Below are 23,094 nucleotides of genomic sequence, written 5' to 3' on the forward strand. Positions count from 1 at the left end.
TTATTTTTCTTGGTGGGGCAAAATAATTACAGGCTAATTCAGTCTCTTAATTCGATACTTCAAAGATCTACAATTTTATCAGTGTGGGTACTGCCTCTACCAGCCGGGATCATAACTCCTCCCTCCTTGAGGAGCAAGGCGCCCACAGTGACTGTGGTGGAAAACCCCATCTTCTTTCACCAGCATGGTGAGGAGCCTGTCTGAATTTAGCCAGGCTGGTCCCCAGACAACAGCCAGATGGGGCCCCGAGCCAGGCTCAGTTACCAGAAATACCTCCTTTCACTCATTCCACAAGAGGGATTTAAAAAGGAGAGTCTATGGGATTTAGAAAATGGACAAAGCAAAGAATTTCAATTTCACAAACTGTTCTGACATCAAAGATAGTGTCAACAGGGGCTCTTGGCTTCAAAGGAGTGTCAGGTTCCTTTGTGAGCAACAATTATTGGGCATCCATTCTGAGAAGAAAGCCCTATGCTAGTTGCTGTCTCATTCATCTTTCCCCTTTTTCTGGCTATAAAGGCTGTATAATAACCTGAGGAGTATGGCAATGTCTACAAAAGACTAAGATTTTTAGCCCTGCCATCAGTAGGACCTTGGGCAAGTCACCGTCATAGGAGCACAGAATGAGAGCTGAAAGGTACCTCAGAGGTCATCCAATCCAATCTTTTTATTTTACAGAGGAGAAAACTGAGGCCAAGAAGGCAAAAGTGACTTGCCCTAAATCACAGAGACTTGGTATTTGAGCTTGGGGCCTCGTCTCTAAATCTCTTTCCACCAGACCCCACCCTCTCTGGGTCCCAATAAATTGACCTTGAAGGTCCCTTCCAGTTCTAAAATCTGTGCTTCTATGATCGTGAGAGAGATGTGCTCAAGGTCACACAGGGATCTGAGTCAGAATTCAAACCTGGGTTTTCTGACTCAAATCCAATGCTCTCTCCACTCTACTGTGCTTTGGAGGGTTTTTAGTCCAGACCCAAGGTTTCATTAGAACTCCCAGTGAGTAAATTCCCCCCAGCAATCCAGAAGGGCACCAGCTCAGTAATTCTAGTCAGAGAATTGCCTGGGGCACTGAGAGATCACATGACTTGCCTACAGCCACACTGCAGTGGGCATCAGAAGTGGGGCTTGAACCCAGGTCTTCCTGACTCCAAGGTTGCCTTTCAACTTTCTCAAATGGACAAATTGATGGGGACCCATGAATTCCTGTAACAAGAAAGGGATTAAACAACAAAACTCATGTATACGCTGTATAACAATGAAAATACGGGTGCTGACTATACTTATGCCATTAAAAAAAGGGAAAAGGTTCTCCTTCTGACAATAGAAGTGGGGAGAGAAGGAATTAAAAAGGAGAGGGGGATTAACATTCAAAGAGCCAAGTGTGGAGATGGTGACAATGTTAAAAGTACACAATACCATTTCTGAAGAACTAAACTGGAAGGAAATGAGGAATGAAGAGGGATTGAATGAGTAGCCCACAGGGGATTTTTATAATCTGCCTAGTTTAATTAAATCCAATTTTAATGAGGTTTTTTTCCCCCAAAACAACATGAGCCTCCTTAACACAGCTTTGAGAGGGCAAATGAACCACATAGAAAAGTACCTTCCTGGTGTCCGCCTTCTTACTGTATAAGCCAAATGTTACTTAGCACTTGTGTGTGTTCTCTCTCTCTCTCTCTCTCTCTCTCTCTCTCCCCCTTCCCCCCCCCCCCCCCACCTCTTCTAGACTAATCAATTCAGTTTAGGCTGTAGCAACTAAATAAATTCGGTTCTCAAATCCCCTTATATAAGATATAAATATTTAATTATTTATATAATTAAGGCAAAGCATGAGTGGGAGGAACAGCCAGCTATTATTCAAGCAAAATTAGCATTATGATTTTTGCATAAAATCTCTATGCAGTAAAAGAGAAAGGGACTAAATTGAGCCCTTTGGCGTTTTTCTTATTTTCTCCTTAAAAAAAAATCTTAAATTTGAATTGTTATCAAACCCTTTGGAAAGGAGAGGGAATTGTGTGGCACATTATTATATGTTTCCATCTCCATTGTTTCACCATTCATCCTATTCTGATGTTTCATCAAGTAAATTCAAGCAGCATTTATTAAGCACCTATTAGATGCCAGGTATTGGGTTAGGTGTTAGAGATATAAATTCACAAATGAAAGAGTCCCTTGAGGGCTTCCATTGCTCTCTAAGGCTGTGCCAAAACTGCACAAGGTCAGACAGGTCCTACCCCAAAATGAAAAGGCTTCAAGTACAAGCCCAATGGCAAAGTACTTCTGTCTTCCAAGGACCGGTCAGTTAGGAATGGCAAATTTCATTACCAGAAGGTGGACCAATAGGTGATGAACTATTCTGGCCAGAACAACTAAGGAAGGCTTTCTACCTAAGGCCTGGAGGGGCTGCAATCTGTACTGGTGGGGAGGAGTGCTCACAGAAATGAAATTCCAGCTCTTTTGAAGTACCTAGGACCTATATTCTTTCTAAATACCATGACAATCATGACAATCAATCAATAAATAGCATATGGACTTTTTGTCCTGCTGCCAAGATATTTCTCCTTTCAAATATATTAAATAAGAAAGAATGAAGAAAAAGTAATCAAAACAAAGCATACAACTGCTAAGCTATATTAGCATATAATAAATATATTGCCTAGTCTTTTCAGGTTCAAAAGAACTTGTAAAGGATAGTATGTCACATCTGTTCTTTATATCCTGGCCCTGTCGGGAAGTCCAACCCCAGCCCTCCATCATCCACTTCAGTTTCCAGCTGCCCCACCACCACCTGTGCATGTGTATGTGTATACAAACATACATACACACACATGTATTTTTTATGTAGTTATTCTTATTCTCAAGGTTATTGTAAACCAGGGATTTGGAACCTTTTTGTGCCAAGGCCCTCTTTGGCAGTCTGGTGAGGTCTATATGGACTCCTTCTTAGAATCATGTTTTTAAATGCATAACATGAAATATATAGGCTTACAAAGGAAACTAACTGAAAGTGATCAAAATATTTTTCTGAAATTCATAGACTCAAGATTAGGAAGCCCTGCTGCAAAGAGAAACAAAGAAAACTTCACTAAGCTTCTTTAGAATAGAGACCTGTTTGACAGAGCATCTGCTCTAAAAACACACTTTCTGTTAAGTGTTCCTTTATCCTTTTTTCCTCCACTTCCTTTCGTTGTTCTTTGGCAGATGGAAGAAGGGTAGCAATAATCTCTTTCCGTCCTAAAGCCTTTCTCTGGCTTTGCTCAGAAACTTGGAGACGGAATTTGTCTATTACATCATAGTGGCAGGACCGAACATCTCTGTGACGAATTACGCTGTGTAAGATCAGAAAATAAATGCTGTTAAGTTTGGGGATTTTTGCATAACAAGTGGAAAAGTAGATTTCAATACTATATAGGTAATGTTATTAACAAATCACAACAAAACAAATTTGCTGTAAGCCAAAAACATGGGAAATTCAGTTCAAGGGAAAAGGATATAACGCATCTGAAATGTGGTAATGGGTCTCCCTACAAAAATCTAGTGCAAAAGAGACAAATAAACAAGAAAGTCTTCCTACATTTTAGATATTACATTTTTCTGATAATGGTGCTGCAGTATGTACTATTTAAACAGCAATAGTAATCAATTATTTCCTGCTCATAAATCAAAAAGCTCACAATGAACTCTAAAATGAGTTCAACACATGTAGGCTGAAATAAGCAATCTAGCAGTGAATCCATCGTTAGTAGTTCAACATGAAGGCGGCAACACAGTGCTGTGAAAAAAAGCTAGTGTGTTCATGGTTCTGCTACAAAGCAATATTTATGTATTCTGCTATTTCTTAATAAAGAACACAGAGAATCCAGGGCATTTGGCAAGAAACCACATTTCAACAGTCTAGCCTTTGCAACAGTTTTATTACCCATATTGAAAATTCAAAGAAAAATCCCTCCCTGATAATGAAGAGCACATTCTTAGTGGTTTTCTAAGATTCCAAAGCATGCTACTTAAGCTTTCTCTCTTAGAGAAATAAAGATATTTTAGAAAGAAAAACCTGGCTACCTGTTTGTAGTTCTCATAGAAGGTTTAAGTGAACATATGGGACCAGTCAACACAGGCACATCTGGTCACTGGTTTTGCCACTAGGGCAAAACCATGTATGAATTGATTCATTAAATAATTCAGCTCATACTCCAAATGAAATGATCTGGAAGGACTCCTGTAGCTTCTTACAGATAAGAAGCTCCTTACACACTTGCTCGCATCATTCTCTTACTTGCTTCCTGTCTATTTGGGTAAACTTCCTGGGCCTCTTAGCTGAATCATTGCAGATGAGCTTGTATTCCCATTGTTCTCAGGACAGCACTAAGAAAATCAGATTGTGCTAAAGAAAGCCAATCCCCTAGTGCAGATGGAGTAATTTAAAGAGAGCAAACCAGAGAAGAGAAGCTAGGTTGTTGGGAGGTTGTTTTTTTTCCCCTTTTTCAAAGGATCTTGCATCTCCCTGCTGCAATTGAGAAATTTAAAAACAATCCAAAGGCTTTCATAGAAAATACACAATCAAAAAGGTCTCATTTCTAAAATATATAGAGAACTGAGTCAAATGTACAAGAATATAAGTCATTCCCCAATTGATAAATGGTCAAAGGATATGAATAGGCAGTTTTCAGAGGAAGAAATTAAAGCTATCTATAGTCATGTGAAAAAATGCTGTAAATCACTATTGATTAGAGAGATGCAAATCAAAACAACTCTGAGATACCACATCACACCCATCAGATTGGCTAACATGACAAAACGGGAAGATGATAAATGTTGGAGAAGATGTGGGAGAGTTGGAACACTAATTCACTGTTGGTGGAGCTATGAGTTGATCCAACCATTCTGGAGAGCGATTGGGAACTATGCCCAAAGGGCTACAAAAATGTGCATAACCTTTTGACCCAGCAACATTGCTTCTGGGACTCTATCCCAAAGAGATCATAGAAATGGGAAAGGGTCCCACAGGTACAAAAATATTTATAGCAGCTTTCTTTGTGGTGGCCAAAAACTGGAAATCAAGGGGATGCCCATCAATTGGAGAATGGCTGAACAAGTTGTGGTATATGAATGTAATAGAATACTATTGTGCTATAAAAAATGATGAACAAGAAGACTTCAGAGAGGCCAGGAAAAACTTATATGAACTGATGCTGAGTGAAAGGAGCAGAATCAGGAGAACTTTGTACACAGCAACAACCACAGTGTGTGAGGAATTTTTCTGGTAGACTTAGTACTTCATTGCAATGCAAGGACTTAAAAAAAATTCCCAGTGGACTCTTGAGGCAAAATGCCTTCCACATCCTGAGAAAGAACTATGGAATTTGATCACAGAATGAAGTAGATCATTTTCTTTTGCAATAGGTTTTGGTTTGTTTTATGATTTCTCCCATTCATTTTAATTCTTCTATGAAACATGAATATGGTGAAAATGTATTTAATAGGAATGTATATGTAGAAACTATATAAAATTGTGCCATCTTAGTGGGGAGTGGGGAGATGGGGGGAAGGAAGGGGAGGGAGGGGAAAAAATCTAAGATATATGAAAGTGATTGTAGAACACTGAAAACAAATAAAATAATAATAACGATGAAAAAGAAAATACACACTCAAGATCTACATGGCCTTCAACACCTTTTAAATAGGACAAGCATTTGACCAATTTGTTTTAAATTGCCCAGGAACCTCTTACAGTGAAGCTCAGTGCACCTAAACATTAAGTCGAGCTCAAAGCATAGCAAAGGTCAAATAAAAATTGTGAGCCGGTAACAAATGCAAAATACAGCTTTTTAAACCTGTCATTACTAAACTTTAAAGAAAGTTATTATCGACCTTAAAACATTTAACTAATAAATGATTTTAACTTACATATCCACACAGCATTGAGGCTTCACTGCCCCGGCAGCATCAACGACAACATACTTATTGGGAGTAGTGCATAAAACTGAAAGACAAAGGTCAAAATAGTCATTTAAGACCAGCTTTCCAAAACCCAGATGGAGGCATCCATTTGCATGATTATACAGGCATGGCTAGGTACATTGGCCAAGGATAAAGTGCTAATACAGTAGAGTTATACTGAACAAGATCACCTTTCAGCCACCTGAATTAGAGGAACTCACCTTTGAACTTTAGGGCAAATTCATAGGGGTTATACAGTGTCAACACCTGCTTGTGTGTTGACTGGTCATCTGCATAAAATATCAGCTCAGTAGGAAACACAAAAACAGGAAGATTTCCTTCCACTAATTCTGGTTGCCTTCTTTGTTGCTGCATTGGCACTGAATCTCTCCGGTCACTACTTTTCTTCTTACAGTTTCTGATCTAGTCTGGATTTCTCTCTTTGATTCAGTTAAAAACTCCAAAGCATTTTTGCAATCCTAGGGGACAAGAGGGGTGGGGTACAAAGAGAAAAAGAAAAACTGAATGATAACTCATTTCAGAAGCTTATATTACAAGAAGCAAGAGCTAGCTGGCATTTAGTTTCATACTAGCTCTTAATTCATCGAAAATACTTTAAAAATCAATTAATGAAACATGACCTTTAACTCTTGTTATTGGCTTGCTAAAACAGGTTCAATCTAAGTATCAAACTACCATTTATAAATCCTCCTTTCACACACTATGAACACTATAAAAATTAGAGCACTATGAAAAATTACATTTGGCCCATGAAGCAATAAAGAGAGCCCTCAATCTCAATTAATGGCACTTTTCAATACTATGCTTCAAGCAAAGCAAAATTTCAACTTTTAGATCAGCATTTGCATTAGGAGGCGGAGCCAAGATAGCAGAGTAAAGGCAGGGGACCCACCTGAGCTCTCCCCAAAGCCCTCCAAGTACCTTTAAATAATGACTCTAAATCAGCATCTGAAATTAACTTTTACATTTTTAAAAAATAAGATAAATTCCATACTTACTGGACACAAAACAATAAATTCAACAATAATTAAAATTTACTTATGAGTTTTTCCAGTCCAATTCATCAAGTATTTATTAAGCTCTATGCTGGGAATGGGGACACAAAGATAAACCTGCCCTCAAGCAGCTTACATTCTGTGGGAGGGATACAGAATGTAAACAAATAGGTATACACAAGATTACTTGAGCACTAACGATTGGAGGAAGGAGGAAAGGTTTCCCATAGGAAGTAGCACATGAGCTTAGCCTTTAAGGAAACCAGTTCTAAGAATCTAAGGTGAGGAGGGAGGACATTCTAGGCATGGAGGACAGCTTCTGTAAAAACACAGAAATGGGAGATGTGATACCAAATTCAGGAAACAGTCACCAAGCATTTATTATGCACCTACTATGTGGCAGGCACTGTGCTAAGTACTGGGGATACAAAGAAAGACAAATATAGTCCCTGCTCTAAGGGGCTCATGGTCTGAGTGAAGAGACATGTAAACAACTCTGTACAAACCAGACATATACATGATAAGTGAGGGGGAATCTCAGAGGGAAGATTAAGGAGGACAGGGAAGGTTTCTGGCAGAATCTAGGGCTTTAGAGGAGACTTGAAGGAAGTTAGAGAAGCCAGGAGGCAGAGATGAGGGGGAGAAAGTTCCTGGAATAAGGGTCAGTCAGTGAAAATGGGAGATGGAGTGTCTTGTGGGAACAACATCAAAGAGACCAGTCATTTAGGGGTGGGTCAGTGTCAAAGGAGCAAAGGAGGCACACACAAGAGATGTTATGAAGGTGGAAACCACAGAATTTGACCATTGATTGGCTATGAAGGTAAAGGGGGGAGGGGTTGATGGGAGCATGATGGTACCTTTGCCAAGAGTTAGGAAGAGCAGAAATGGCAAGTAGGCCTCTTTGACTGAAACACAGTTCATGAAGGGGAGTATGGGCAATAAGCTTGAAGAGGTAGGCTAGATAGCCAGACCATGAAGGGCTTTAAATGCCAAGCTTTATCTTAGAGAGAGTTGGGAGCCACTGAACAGGCATAAGCAGGGGAGTGAGATAATTGGATTTTCATTTCTAAATGATATTAAGAGACACATAATGATATAAAACAAACCTCGGTACCCTAGAAAGAAATGGAATGGGGGCTTCACTTCCAATAAACTCTCTTACTCTACCTTCCAGTCCTAGCTAAAGCTAGGTTTTTTAATAATTCATTTCTACCCCATTCTACCTACATTTGAAGTAAACAAGAAAGAATTTGGCTCAAAGGTGAATCTACATCTGGACTGAGTAGAGTATGTGGGTTTTGTGGTAACCATTTCCCTCAAAGTTCAGAGGTCCTTCTTTTGATTGATTCTAGTTTTCCAGGTATGTTCAGATAGCCAAAGCGATCATAAATCTGTTCACTAGATAATGTGTTATTGTGTTTCCTAGGCTCAGTTAAAAAAAAATCAACAGCACCTCTAAATGTAATATTTTTAATAAAAATCAAAAGCCATACATGCATCACCTTTTATACAAATAATTTTAAGGACCCTGAAAGATAACAAATTAAACTGTAGAATTCCAGAACACCTCTAATTTTCAGTTATAGGGACTGAACCTTAAAATTGTTCTGGAAGTCATTTATTAGCTTGAATCTGAGATTCACTCACAGAAAAAAATGGCCACAGCAAATGGTAAAGTTTTTACCAGATGGGGATTCTTAATCATTGGCACTATCATCCAGACTTTCCAAATTTGACCAAATGGGGCCCTAGATTCTATTTTCCTTGTGCTCATTAAAAAAACATTGAACCATTTCTCCTCATCTTTCAACATATGCACTAGCACCTAAGGCTACTAAGCACTTTCCCAGCAGTTAAACATTCTGACTTTCCACTTTTTATTCACCTACACAGCCCATTAATCTTAGAATCAGAACTGTTTAGAGCTCAAAGGAGCCGGAGAGAACATCTAGTCCAACTATCTTGCTTGAGAAAACAGAGAAAAACAATCCCCACTTATATAAAGGATTTAAGATTTGTGAATCATTTTATACAGCATCACACATAGATCCAGAGCTATATTTGAGTTCTCTTTTGATCCCCACAACCACATGAGGTAGATGCTACTACTACTCCTATTTTACCAATGAGAAAACTGAGACTGAGAAAAGTGAAGTTGCCTGATCAAGGTCACCCCACTACCTAATGCCAGAGCTCAGACTAAAATTCAGGTCTGCTCATGTCTCATCCACCATCCTCTCCACTCATACCACACTGCCTTACAAAAATAAATTGATAGCAAAACGAATACAGCATCTTATCACGAGATTAATACATTATGATCAGGTAGGATTCATACCAGGACTACAGGGCTGGTTCAATATTAGGAAAACTATTAGCATTATCGATCACATCAACAACAAAGCTAACAAAAACCACATGATTATCTCAATAGATGCAGAAAAAGCTTTTGACAAAATACAACATCCATTCCTACTAAAAACATTGGAGAACGTAGGAATAAAGGGAACTTTCCATAAAATAATAAGCAGTATCTATCTAAAACCTTCAGCAAGCATTATATGCAATGGGGATAAGCTAGATGCATTCCCAATAAGATCAGGGGTGAAACAAGGTTGTCCATTATCACCACTATTATTCAATATGGTACTAGAAATGTTAGCTGTAGCAATTAGACAAGATAAAGATATTCAAGGAATTAGAATAGCCAAAGAAGAAACTAAGTTATCACTCTTTGCAGATGATATGATGATTTACCTAGAGAATCCCAGAGATTCAAGTAAAAAATTACTTGAATTAATAAACAACTTTGGCAAAGTTGCAGGGTACAAAATAAACCCACACAAATCCTCTGCATTCCTATATATTAGCAACAAAGTTCAACAGCAAGAGATAGAAAGAGAAATCCCATTTAAAGTTAGGGTAGACAGTATAAAATACTTAGGAGTCTACCTGCCAAAACAAACCCAGGGACTATATGAACACAATTACAAGACACTTTTTGCACAAATAAAGTCAGATTTAAGTAAGTGGAAAAACATTAGTTGCTCATGGGTAGGCCGTGCTAATATAATAAAAATGACAATTCTACCCAAATTAATATACTTATTTAGTGCCATACCAATTAAACTATCAGACAATTACTTTCTAGAGCTGGATAAAATAATATCAAAATTCATTTGGAAAAACAAAAGGTCCAGAATATCAAAGGGACTAATGAAAAGAAATGCCTGGGAAGGTGGCCTAGCGCTACCAGACCTTAAACTGTACTATAAAGCAGCAATTATCAAAACCACTTGGTATTGGCTAAGAAACAGAGAGGTAGACAAGTGGAATAGACTTGGCACTCAAGATGCAGTAGGCAAGGAATATAGCAACCTTCTGTTTGATAAACCCAAGGACCCCAGCTTCTGGGATAAGAACTCATTGTTTGATAAAAATTGCTGGGAAAACTGGATAACAGTGTGGCGGAAATTAGGCATAGACCCATACCTGACACCGTACACAAGAATAAAGTCCAAATGGGTACATGATTTAGGTATAAAGATTGATACCATGAATAAACTGGAGAAGCAAGGAATAGTGTATTTATCAGATCTATGGAGAAGGGAAGAATTCTTTACTAAAGGAGAGATAGAATGCATTATGAAATGCAAAATGGATAACTTTGATTACATTAAACTGAGAAGTTTTTGCACAACCAAACCCAATGCAACCAAAATCCGGAGGGATGTAGTAAATTGGGAAAAAATTTTTACAGCTAAGCTCGGGGATAAAGGCCTCATTTCTAGAATATATAGAGAACTGACCCAAATGTATAATCATACAAGTCATTCCCCAATTGATAAATGGTCAAAGGATATGAACAGGCAATTTTCAGAGGAAGAAATTAAAGCTATCTATAATCATATGAAAAAATGCTCTAAATCACTATTGGTTAGAGAGATGCAAATCAAAACAACTCTGAGGTACCACATCACACCTATAAGATTGGCAAACATGACAGAACAAGAAAATGATAAATGCTGGAGAGGATGTGGGAGAGTTGGAACACTAATTCATTGTTGGTGGAGCTGTGAGCGCATCCAACCATTCTGGAGAGCAATTTGGAACTATGCCCAAAGGGCTACAAAAATGTGCATACCCTTTGACCCAGCAATATCGCTACTAGGACTATATCCCCAAGAGATCATAAAAATGGGAAAGGGTCCCACATGTACAAAAATATTTATAGCAGCACTCTATGTAGTTGCCAAAAACTGGAAGTCAGGGGGATGTCCATCAATTGGGGAATGGCTGAATAAATTATGGTATATGAATGTAATGGAGTACTATTGTGCCATAAGAAATGATGAACAAGAAGACTTCAGAGAGGCCTGGAAGGACTTATATGACCTGATGCTGAGTGAAAGGAGCAGAACCAGGAGAACTTTATGCACAGCAACAACCACAGTGTGTGAGAGTTTTTTCTGGTAGACTTAGATTTTTGTAATAACACAAGAACTTCTGAAAAAAAAAAAAAATCCCAATGGTGGACCTCAAGGCAAAATGCCTTCCACACTCAGAGAGAGAAATATGGAAGTCACTCACATAATGTAGCAGATCATGTTTGTGTATGTGTATCTGTTTGTGTATCATGTTCTGATTTGTTATACGGATTCTTTCATTTATCTTAGTCTGACTACATAGCATGACTATAGTGAAAATATACTCAATAGGAAAGTATATGTAGAATCTATACAGAATTGTATGCAGTCGTGGGGAGGGAGGGAGGTAGTGGGGGGTGGGTGGGGAGGGATAAAATCGCAATTGTATGGCAGTGATTGTTAAACATTAAAAAAATAAAAATAAAAATAAAAAATTTAAAAAAAAATAAAAAAAAATTGATTATTCTGAACATATGTAGTCCTGACCTGTGAGTTAAATAAATATGTAAATACAATATTACCATTATTTTTTACTCCATGGACATAAACCATACAAGTTATATGTGTACATCACATAAAAGTTATAACCTTGTCAGCCTAAATATACTGTACAGCTTTACCTTTTTCTTCTTTTAAAAACCAAAACACTATAACCCATACATTCCATGTTGGATTAGGTATTCTCAGAATTCTAGTAAATCCTTTTTGTTTCAAGGGCAACAAGTCCTTTAATTACTCTGTACAGCAAGCTTTGTTAGAGCCAGAACACCCAAATTTGCCATCATTGTCCCAATCCATTGTGCCTCCTTTGATAAAAGTGCTACCTTTGAAGACTATGTGGGATTCCAAAGAAAATGAACTTTAAAAGACATATTTTTCTTAAGCCTAGGAAAAATGATGGATGGTATGAAATGCATTTACCAACATACAGGCACCGAGGAAGTAAAATACTAAAAATCTTTGTCTCTTTCTTAAATAGAAACAATTGAATTAGAATCCCAGAATGTTAAACTCGGAGGGACTTTAGAGACCTAGACCAAACCTTATGTTTTCCAGAGTAGAGGCCTCAAAAGAGAAGTAACTTGCACAAAGCTCCTTGGTAGCAGAGCTAAGCCAAGAAGACAAGGGTCCCAATTTCCACGTTGGGACACTTTACACTCTACCATGGACGCTCCTTCAAAAAGAAACTCTTCACACAACAGCCACTGACTGACTTCGACAGGGAACATCTACACTGCCTCAAGGGAACAAACTTCAGGGAGGTGTGGAAGTCCAAGCCTCCTGGAGCTTCATTTCCAATATTCTCTTATTCTACCTTCTAGTTGTAGCTAAAGCCAGGTCTCTAACAATTCATTTCTACCCCAGATTATCCCATGCATCATAACCTACACTGTTAATTTTCTGGAAGTCATTGAAAAAAACATTAAAGCATTTTTTCAGCTTATCAGTGCTCCACTTCATGCGCCTGCCTTCATTTGTCATTTCTTTTGGCAGGGAATGAAAGTTCCCTCCTAAAGTGATCCCAGTGAAAACTGGTAAGGAGCTGGCATCAGGTCACCATATATATGAACAGCCAGGCCAACAAAGAGAAATGTAGCATGGCAATTGTCCTGAATTGATGGAATTCTGGAGATAGGCGTTTTTCAGTCTTTCCTTTTCCCTAGTCAATATTGCAAAACGTGAATGTGTAAGATCCCTCAGGAGAGCTAACAAGTTATAGTTGGCAAATATTAATACTTTCCTAGGAATTAGTTTAGGAGATTGCTTCCCAATGATCACTGAGTCTCTGAATGTTAAAGCTGGAAGGGACTTTAGAAATCATGCAATCCAAGCCCCTCATTTTTACAGATGAAAAACTTGAGGCTCAGAGAACTAGTCACTTGTCCACGATTACACAGTCAAATTAATGGTTAACTTGGAGGTAGAATCCAGGTCTCTGGATTATGCCCCACTGCCTCCCATCAATGGGGCAGGAAGCTGAGGCTCATGCCCTGAGGTGAGTTTTCCTAGGTGGAGAAGGCAAAAATTCAGAGTACTGGACACATGCCAGGGAGAGCAAATTTGGATGAGGCCTCACAGTGGGAACTATGAGGTAACCAGAGGGCAACATTAGGGCACTAGTTACTTGGGTGGTTATAGGTTAGAGGTCACATAAATGACGAGAGGGCTAGTCAAATCAACAAGCATCTATTAAGTGTCTATTATGTGCCAGATACCATGCTAGTGCTGGGGATACAAAGAAAGGTCAAAGAATATACAAACAAAAATCAAAACCCCATAGTCCCAGCTCTCAAGAAACATCCTAATGGAGGAGATAATATGTAAATACTGAGGTACATATAAGATCCATACATAGGATATGAAGGTAATCTAAAAGGGAAGGTTCTGGGAGAGAAGGGAGATGGAGACCAGGAAAGTCTGCCAGTAGAAGCTGGGGTTTGAGAGGCTCTGAAAGGGTAGGTGGGAATGTACCAAGGCCAATTGGGTTTGCCCATAGCCAATGCAATTGAAAGCTGTGTCTTGCTTTCATCCATATGGGCACTTTCTTCCATGGATACAAATTGCACTCCTTCTGTGTGTCAGTAAACAGTCTTTCTGAGTTGCTCTGGCCAGAAAAAATTAACCCATCACTCAATGGCCAAGTTTTTGGTGATGGGCCTCACAATACTTGGACTGGTCCTCTGACAAGATATGTCCTGGAAGCCTTTTCAGCTTGGGAGGCTCTGCCCGAGCTTTTGTTCTACTGGAATACACAGCCTTTGAGGCCCAGACTCCCTTCTATCTGATGATGAAGCACTACAGTAGTCTTTCCAAGAGATTATAGTTACCTAAGCTTGAAAAAAATGCCATCTGGGCAGTCTTCTTAAGCCAGTCTAATGTATAAACAATCCTCAGACTTCCTGAATACAGTAATGATGGCCTGTTGCTTTGCTCAGAAGTCAAAGGCTCCCTGTGATTGGCCCAGATGAGTGGCCTCACCTCTGGAAATTCTCACCCATTTCCTATAGTGACAATTTCTCAAAATGCCATCACAATATTCATCCAAAAATTCAATTCGTATAAAAATACCATATTCACTCATTTATTTTGCTCCTTAGCAAATTCTTCCTTATGCTGACTAATTTTAAGAGAAAATCAATTTGTTTTCCTTTCATAATGCATATTGTTATTTTCCTGCTTTGAAAGAGCAACTGTGGCTGCCAACAGCTGCCCCTCAGTAACATTAAGAGTTTAAAGGGATACAGAGGATCACAGAAGATAAAACCATCTTAATTACATAAAATTAAAAAATTTTTGCACACACAAAACCAATGTAGTTAGAATTTGGAAGGAAACAGGGAAAAACATTTATAACAAGTTTCTCTGACTAAAGGCCTCATATCCATATAGGGAATTGATTCAAATTTATAAGAACAAGGGCTATTTCCCAATAGAAAAATGGTCAAAGGATATGAATGGAAGGTTATCAAAGGAAGAAATCCAAGTTAACAGCAACCATATGAAAAAATGCTCCAAATCACTAATAAAGAAATGAACATTTACAATCAGTTCTGAAGTTCTACCTCATGCTCATCAGATGGGCAAAGATGGCAAAAAAAAAAAAAAAAAAAAAAAAGGAAAATTCTAATTTTTAGAGAGCTAGGGTGAAAACAGGAACACATTGGATAGAGTGCTGAGCCTGGAGAAAGGAAGATCTGAGATCAAATCCAGTCTCAGAAACTTACTAGCTGTGTAACCCTGGGCAAGCCATTTAACCTGTCTGCTTCAGTTTCCTCAACTGTAAAATAGGATCATAATAGTGCCTACCTCCCAAGGCTATTCTGAGGATTAAATAAGATTCATATTTGCAAAGCACTTATCACTTAACACTAATTTCCTTCTTTCCTCTTGTACTATAAGAAAGGAATCTGGAAAGTAGGTACTGATGCAGTGAAAAGATCAGAACCAGGAGAACAATGTATACAATGACAACAGTACTATAAAGAAAAATTACTTTGAAAGACTTTGAAAGTAACAAACAACCAGAGACTCTCTGATGAAACATGTTACCCATCTCCTGACACAGAAGGGATGGATTCAAAGTATAGAAAAAGACAAATATTTCTGGACAGGGCCACTGAGTGGATTTGTTTTGTTTGACTATGCTTCTTTATTATGAGGGGTTTTTTTTCCTATTTTAATTAGGGAAGGGGTTGGCAAAGGTGATACCAAAGAAGAAATATCTGAATTTCTTTTTTGTTTCTTTTTTGAGAAAAAAAGAAAAACATGTCTTAAAACGTACAGAGAAAACAAAGGAAGTTCAGAAGGAAACTCCAACAAGCAGAACAATTTTGAAAGTAACGTATGAAATTTATCACCTAAATTTTTTTTAAAGCAAGAAATATAAAATGAAGATTCAGAGTTTTGAATCTTCTTTTTGTGTCCTGCTGTGTACAAGGAAATGTTTAGGGTTTTTTATAATTAAGTTCAGAGTTGAAAAAGAAAAAATGCACAGAAAAGAACAAAGAAACAGATAAGCAGGGAATGTTTGAAAGATACATATTGAATTTGTTTTATACTTAAAAGGAAAAGCAAGCTGTAATAGAGATTATGTTAAAAACAAACAAACATAAGTTGGTCTGCCCAAATCCTACCTACTCTTTTAAGACCCAGCTTAAGACCTACCTCTATGGAGAAGCCTTCTCTTAATAGCTCCAGCCCACACTAATCTCTCCTTCCTAAATACTTTCTTGGCTGGATCCTACAGGTGAGCACTTAACTGCCCTCTCATTGTTTCATGTATATTGATTTTGTCTTCTCAATTCAATTTTCTCTTATAGTCATTTGTGTTTGGGTCTTTAATGTTAGTGCCTTTCCTGAGATTATTTTCAATTTACTCGGTATATATCTTGTCTGTACTTAGTTTTGCATGTCGTCTCCTCCATTAGATAGTAAACTACTTAAGAACAACTATTTTTTTTTACTTTCTTTGTATCTCCCAGGTTTAGCACTATAATTGGCACCTAATAGGTATTTAATCAATACTTTTTGACTTCTCCTTTTTCTCCACTATAAACTCCATTAGAATAGGAACTATGTATTATATAAATCCGTATCTCACCTACCCTTCCTAGTACAGTGTTCTTCACCTGGTAAGAACTTTATAATAAACATTTGTTGAATTCATTTGTAAGATCCTCCAGGGCAGGAAACTTGTCATAATTCTGTTGTACCTTCAATAGCACCTAGTACAGCTAAAGGCACAGAGTAGGCATTCAATAAATGTTGATTCACTGAGAAGTTTCACAACTAGCTTATCCACTATGAAATGTTTCTCTGATGTTTGTTGGAATCATTGGTTTTACATTAAAAAAAAAAAGCAGAGAAACAAGCATGTGGATGCTTGTTATTGGTTAAGGTAAGGGGAGATAAAAGAGTGGCAAAGGGTAGTCTTGCCTCCCTCTTTTGGATCCTTCTATTTACCTAAAGGCTGTGAGTACTAAGATTGACTCAAATCTCATTTGAAGTTCCAAAATACCTTCAACCTTCCTAGGAGATAGATGCTTGGCACTGAAGCAGTTGCCTTGGCCTTTTTTCCCTGAATGAAATTTGAAAAGAAATCTTAAATGTGTAAACCATCTGGTAATAATTTTGCAAATTGCTGTCTTTCCCTCCCTCTGACAAACAATGGCATAAGAGCACTTCCTTTTTCCTCTTATACAGAGATGAGCAGTAGACCTGAACTTAGATGTTTGTATTCTAACATGCTGTTCTATTCATGTTGAATTGAAAATAGAAAGGACAGACTATGTGAATATACAGGAAGATGACTGCATTCTTTCATTGGTCATTTGGACCATGAGCTGATTAAAAAACAAAAACTGCCAAGCATGGTGGCTCATGCCTGTAATTCCTGCTACTGGGAGAGGCTTAGGCTGTATTGGATCCCTTGAGCTCAAGTTTTGAGCTGCAGTTGCACTAAAGCTTATTAAGTGTCTGGCACCAATATGGTAGACTTCCAGAGAAAAAGAGGGCCTCCAAGTTGCCTAAGGAGGAGGCAATGTAGCCCAGGTTAGAAAAACAGCAGGTTAAAGTATCTATGCTGATGAGTATTGGGATACTAGTGGCTACTGTTCTTCCAGCCTTGGCAAGTTGGGGAGACCCCAGTCTCAAAACACACACACACACACACACACACACACACACACACTCATACAATAATGGTTATTTAATCCAGGGAGAAGTGACATTATCATTTTTTGAAGGGAAGAGTCTTTGATATTTGTTTTCTTGTTGTTTTTTTTTTAACTGAGGTTGTCCAGTCTAAAAACTTTGAAAACTAATATTAATTACTCAGGCATTTCCATAGCCAGAGTATACAAATTACCATCTGTTTCCATCCCTAGCTGTTCACCCTGATTATCATGAATAGTTTAATCACCTTCAAGGCCATCTTGCCCTTATCTAGAAGCAGAAAGTATCTCTTCCAACAATATTTGCTATTTATGTCTAGTAGTTTCATTATTGAACAGTTAAAGGCAATAAGTTCCTCCACTTCTGCCATATTATTGTGAAAAATCCCCTTTGTCCTTTTTCCAAAATGCAAGTCCCCATACCTCTTTGAGTTTCTATTATTGTAGGAATTGGGCAGCTAGGTGGTGCAGTGGATAGAGTGCAGTGCAGGAGTCAGGAGGACCTGACACTCACTAGCTGTGTGACCTTGGGCAAGTCACTTAACCCCAATTGCCTCATCCTGAGTCATCTCCAGTCATCCTGATGAATATCTGGTCACTGGATTCAGATGGCTCTGGAGGAGAAGTGAAGCTATGACCAGCACAGCCCTCTCTTCCTCAAAACAAAGTCAAGTGCAAGTCATGTCATTATTTCTCTGATGGCATGGTCTTCTTGGGCAACGGACGAACATACAAATTGTAGGAATTACAGGGAATACCAAGGGGAAGGCAGCCTAGTACAGTAAATAAGAGGGCTGACTTTAGAGTCAGAGGTCCTGGCTTCAAATCTAAGCCCTTCTACTCCCTACCTGCGTGATCTTGGGTAAGTCACTTCCTCTCTCTGGGAATCACTTTCTTCCTCTATAAAATGAGAAGTCTGGACTAGATGGCCTTAGAACTCTCTTAGATTTCTAAAGTGATAAGCCTATGAATTCCTCTATTTATTACAAAGAATAAGACCGATGGTGTGTTTATAAATGTGTTATCTTGCTTTGGGTACCATCATTACTTCTGCAAGTAATAAATAATGTACACATTAAGTCTGAAAATTGCCCATAATGCTACACTACATATTAACATTTTTATACCACTATAGAATATTGGTCATCTATCAGCTACTCAATCCAAGTTCAGTACTGCCTAATTACATATAGGGAAACTGAATCACATTCAAAATGTAAAGGATGAATACTATACATTTTAAAATAATAAAAAGGAATTCTCCTATAACACTGTACTTTTTTTTTTCTTTTGGAAGCAATTGAGGTTAAATGACTTGCCTGGGGTCACACAGCTAGTATCTGAGGCTGGATTTGAACTCAGGTCCTCCTGACTCCACGGCCAATGCTTTATCCACTGTACCACCTACCTGCTCCAACATTGTACTTTTAAAAACACATGGCTTATTTTTTTTTAATTTTCCACTTTGGTTTTAACACTCCAATTTATCTTTAATATCTGCAACTGTGTGAAGATTTTCAAAACGTAAAGTACTTTTAGGAAGGGGTAAAAAATGTCACCAATCAAGCAATCACCAAGCATTTATTAAACATCTACTGTGTGCCAGGCACTGTGCTAGATGCTGAAGATACAAAGACAGAAATGAGATAGTCCTTGCCCTCAAGGAGCTTACAATTCAAACTTCAAGGATCTGTGCCTTCTCAGCATGGGCTCTGTCAGCAACACAGACTCCAAAACCTCCACGAATCCCCAAGCAGTCTTTATGAGCCACTTTGGCTCAACATTTCATCGCTGTGTGACCAACCTGTTGAGAAGCTTTTCCCAACTTATCACGGCTGGTCCTGAGATGATGGACACAGTCTGTCACCAAGCCTGTGTCTAAAACCTTTCCAGCTTGGTAGGACTCACCAGAGCTCACAATGCACTCCAACAACCTCAGCCTCAGCAAACCAAGCAGCTCCTCCAGACTGAGAACTTCAGTGGAAGTGGACCATATTGCAACTCTAAAAAGTTTACAAATCACTGCTCTAAGCCTCACTCTCTGGAAGTACAAAGTAGCAATTTGTTAGATAGCTACTGTTCCCATCCAGGAAGCACTGGAATACAGAACATACTATGCTGGCTCAAATCAGAGAATTTAGGCTTGAGGCCTGGATCTGATGCTCCATTATCCGCATGACTTTAGGCAGGTCACTTCCCCGATCTAGGACTCTGTTTCCTCAGCTGTAAAATGTGAGAGGTTGAACTAGGTGGCTTCTGAGGCTCCTTTCAACTGTAAACATCTTATTTCATGTTTATAAGCCCTGTGCAGCCCAAACACTTCTAAAACTCATTCATGGATTGCAAGTATATCATTAGATGTCAAGTACTAATAACCACTTTTCCACTTAATTCAGGACCAAGTTGGATTGAAACAGACCCTGTACCATGTTGACAAGCTCATGTTCTGTTAAAATTTCAATTTTTTAAAAATGAGGTATAAATGAGGCTATCTTAATGCTACCATATAAATGTTTTGAAAAGGGAAATGATATAAATTATTTTCAGAAATTAACAGGATAGTTATACACACACACACACAACTTTTGAGTTTGTTTTCTGACAATTGCTTCTAAATCAGCTCTATATGGGATGGGGTACACATACTGAGTTACTGAGGGGATCATCTGCCATTTCTATGAAACAAAAAAATCACCACTGGCTCATTTCTGCATCCTAATTGGTGACTAAGTAATCCTCAAAAGACACAACTAAGCTTCTGTTTTTCCCTTTCCATTTAAACCAATTATTGTAACCATATGAAAGTTGCTGGCGCATCTTCATTTGATGAACAATTAGGTGGCACAGTGGATAAAGTACTGGGATGGCACTCACCTTCCTGAGTTCAAATCTGGCCTCAGACACTTACTAGCTGTGGGACCCCAGGCGAGTCACTTCACCCTGTTGGCCTCAAAAAGTTTCCTCATCTCTAAAATGAGCTGGAGAAGGAAATGGTAAACCACTCCAGTATCTCTGCCAAGAAAACCCCAAATGAACAACTCCATTTGATATATACCATAAGAGAAAGGTGAAATCCCTTAGCAGGGAGGCAGCCTGGTACTTTGGAAATAGCACTAGCTCCCTTCACAACTCAGCTCAAGTGCTTTTCTTAAGTCCTCCAGCTATTAATGCTCTACCCATTCTACTCTTGAAGTCGTTTTGTATTTTCTTATTTACATGTACACGTAAATATGTACATGCTGCTAAGTGTTGCCTTCCCCGCCCTCCCCGACCCCAGGTATAGAGTAAGCTCCTTGAGGACAGGCAATGTGTCTCTTTTTTTGGCTTTGTATCTCCAGACCTGAAACATAGTAGACCCCCTAATAAATGGTCCCATAGGGTCACAGATCTGGAGCTGGAAGTGATCTCAGATATTTTACTCAATATTTTACAAAGGAAACTGTAGTCCAAGGAAGTGAAGTGACTTGTCCAAGGTCACACAGATAATAGCAGAGGGGAGATTTGAACTCAGGTCCTCTGACTCCTGAGGTGTTTAAATAAATAGACCAATATACTAATACTTAAAATAGTCGTGTGTCACTTAACCCTGAAGAACCTCAGTTTCCTTATATAAAATGGAGATAATACTTACTCCACGTACTTCACAGGGTTATTGTGGGGGATGAACTTTGTAAATCTTCAAAGTGAAATAGAAATGAGTGATTACTAGTTTAGAAACAGTTTTCCAACTCACTAAGAGTAGGAATTCCAACCGCTGGGATGCTTCTGTGGGCATGGCAAAATGAATGAAAATTTCCAAGCCTTAACCCCCTTTCCCCTCTTGGAGTCAGGGGATCGTTGGTTTCTTTCCCTTCACCTCCCCCTTCCTCTCCCTCAACACCCCCCCCCCCCCTCAACTTAGCCCTGGAGGAACTGAGTTTCTTTAGCTTTTTATGGTTCAGTGGTCGAGTAAAGTAGTGACAAGTAGTGGAAAGAGTACTGGAGCCTGGCTATTTACTACTTGTGTGACCTTGGGTGAGTCACTTAGCCTGTCCATTCCTGTCTCTTCCTCTATAAAGTGTCCAGGGCACTGAACAAGATGTTCTCCGCCTATGATCCTACAGAAAGTGACTTCATAGCAGTGAGCCCAGCCCCATGAGCCAAAGGTAGAAACCCTCCAGCCCCTAGTTAGGGCGCCCCAGTAAACATGCCCCAGACCCACTCTTCAATCCAGTGTTCTACCCCGGTTCCACATGGGCAGATCACGTGAGCTTGTTTACAGCTGTGCACAGTTCCAGCGCTGCCCTGGAGGTCCCAGAAGGTGGAGGGGGTCCACGCCTTCCCCCCACCCCCATCATCCGATTATCTTTGGGGGCTCATGTACTATCCCCTACCCTTCTCTGATACTTCCCTCCCAGCCCAGGCACCCCCCACCCCCACAGTCTTGTCTCTCAAACGTCAAGGCTGCCAACCATGCCAGGCGCAGGGGCAGTGGGAGGGGAAAGGGGATGAGCAAGAGGAAGAGCCCAGATGGGGGCCACTGGAGGCGAGTACCCTTTTCCGTCCTCCTCCCTCCTCCATCCCTCCCTCCCTTCGATGCCACGCGAGCCACTGACTTCTCTGGCAGCAGTGCCCTCCCCGAGCTCCCTCGGATCGCCCGCCGGCCGTCGAGGCAGCCCAGTCTCCTTGCCCCAACCCCAGCCCAGAGAGACTGACAAGACAACCAGAGCCCCCTCATTGGGGTGGGGGGGGGGGAAGGTCTGCCCAGAGGGAGCGGGGCTTCGCGCTTGCGCGGACGGACACACATAGTCGGGACAGCGAGAGCCGACGGAGGGCGGGGGGGCGTCCTGACTGGGAGGGGGTTGCTGTGTGTGGTTGTTGTTGTGGTCGGGGGAGGGGAGGAGGAGAGGGGTAACTCCAGACCCCACCCCCCACCCCCTCCCTGCTGGAGGAAGCGGGCTCCGGGAAGGAGGAGACTCTCACCTCGGACAGCAGCGGCTCCTCGGGCTCGGTCCCTCCCCCTCCTTGAGCGACGGCAGCGACACAGGCGACAACTGACAGGGCTCCCAGTCCTTTGTCACCCAAGCGGGGGGGGTGGGGGGGCTGCACTGGCTGCTGGGAAAGCGGAGGACTCGGTGGATCCCTTGCCTTGGGCGGAGCTACTTACTCCCCGAGCAGGCCAAGAGGGGCGGGGGCGGGGGCGGGGGGAGGGGAGGAGGCGGGGCCTCGTCTGCCCACCTGGCCTCCGACCTTCCAGCCTTCTGCCAGCAGCCACCTCCCTTCTGTCGCCACCCTCTCCCCCAGACCACTAGGGTGAGCCCCAGCCCTTCCCCCGCAGCTGTCCCCCAATCTAGGCCTCGGAAGCCAGGAGAGCATAGCTGAAGCACTGGGAGGCATCTTAGACGTCATCTAGCCCAGCTCCCTTATTTCACTGATAAGGAAACTGAGGAACAGAGAGAAGTGGCAAGATCATAGGATCAGAGATCTAGAACTGAAAAGAATTTTAGAGATCATCTTAACCCAGTTACCTCACTTTACAAATGAGGAAACTGAGGCCCAGAG

The 23,094-nt window shown here is 40.2% G+C and overlaps 1 protein-coding gene across 4 annotated transcripts in view; it reads right to left on the reverse strand.

Annotated features, from left to right (window-relative positions):
- The window catches only part of MOSPD1 (motile sperm domain containing 1), a 35,889-nt gene extending 13,155 nt beyond the window's left edge, over positions 1–22,734 (reverse strand). Inside the window, exons 1-5 of one of the 4 annotated variants that reach the window (XM_072627385.1) lie at positions 22,516–22,734; positions 6,159–6,416; positions 5,905–5,980; positions 3,109–3,329; positions 1,090–1,203 (exon numbers count right to left, since the gene is read on the reverse strand). In XM_072627385.1, the coding sequence (XP_072483486.1) occupies positions 1,090–1,203; positions 3,109–3,329; positions 5,905–5,980; positions 6,159–6,312 (565 nt within the window). In that variant the 5' untranslated portion in view covers positions 6,313–6,416; positions 22,516–22,734. The remainder of the gene's footprint in view (positions 1–1,089; positions 1,204–3,108; positions 3,330–5,904; positions 5,981–6,158; positions 6,417–22,515) is intronic. The other 3 variants (XM_072627386.1, XM_072627387.1, XM_072627388.1) reach the window with 3 other exon arrangements.
- Between the last annotated feature and the right edge of the window lie 360 nt (positions 22,735–23,094).

The sequence above is a fragment of the Notamacropus eugenii genome, chromosome X (genome assembly GCF_028372415.1).
Source record: "Notamacropus eugenii isolate mMacEug1 chromosome X, mMacEug1.pri_v2, whole genome shotgun sequence".
NCBI classification, from domain to species: domain Eukaryota; kingdom Metazoa; phylum Chordata; class Mammalia; order Diprotodontia; family Macropodidae; genus Notamacropus; species Notamacropus eugenii.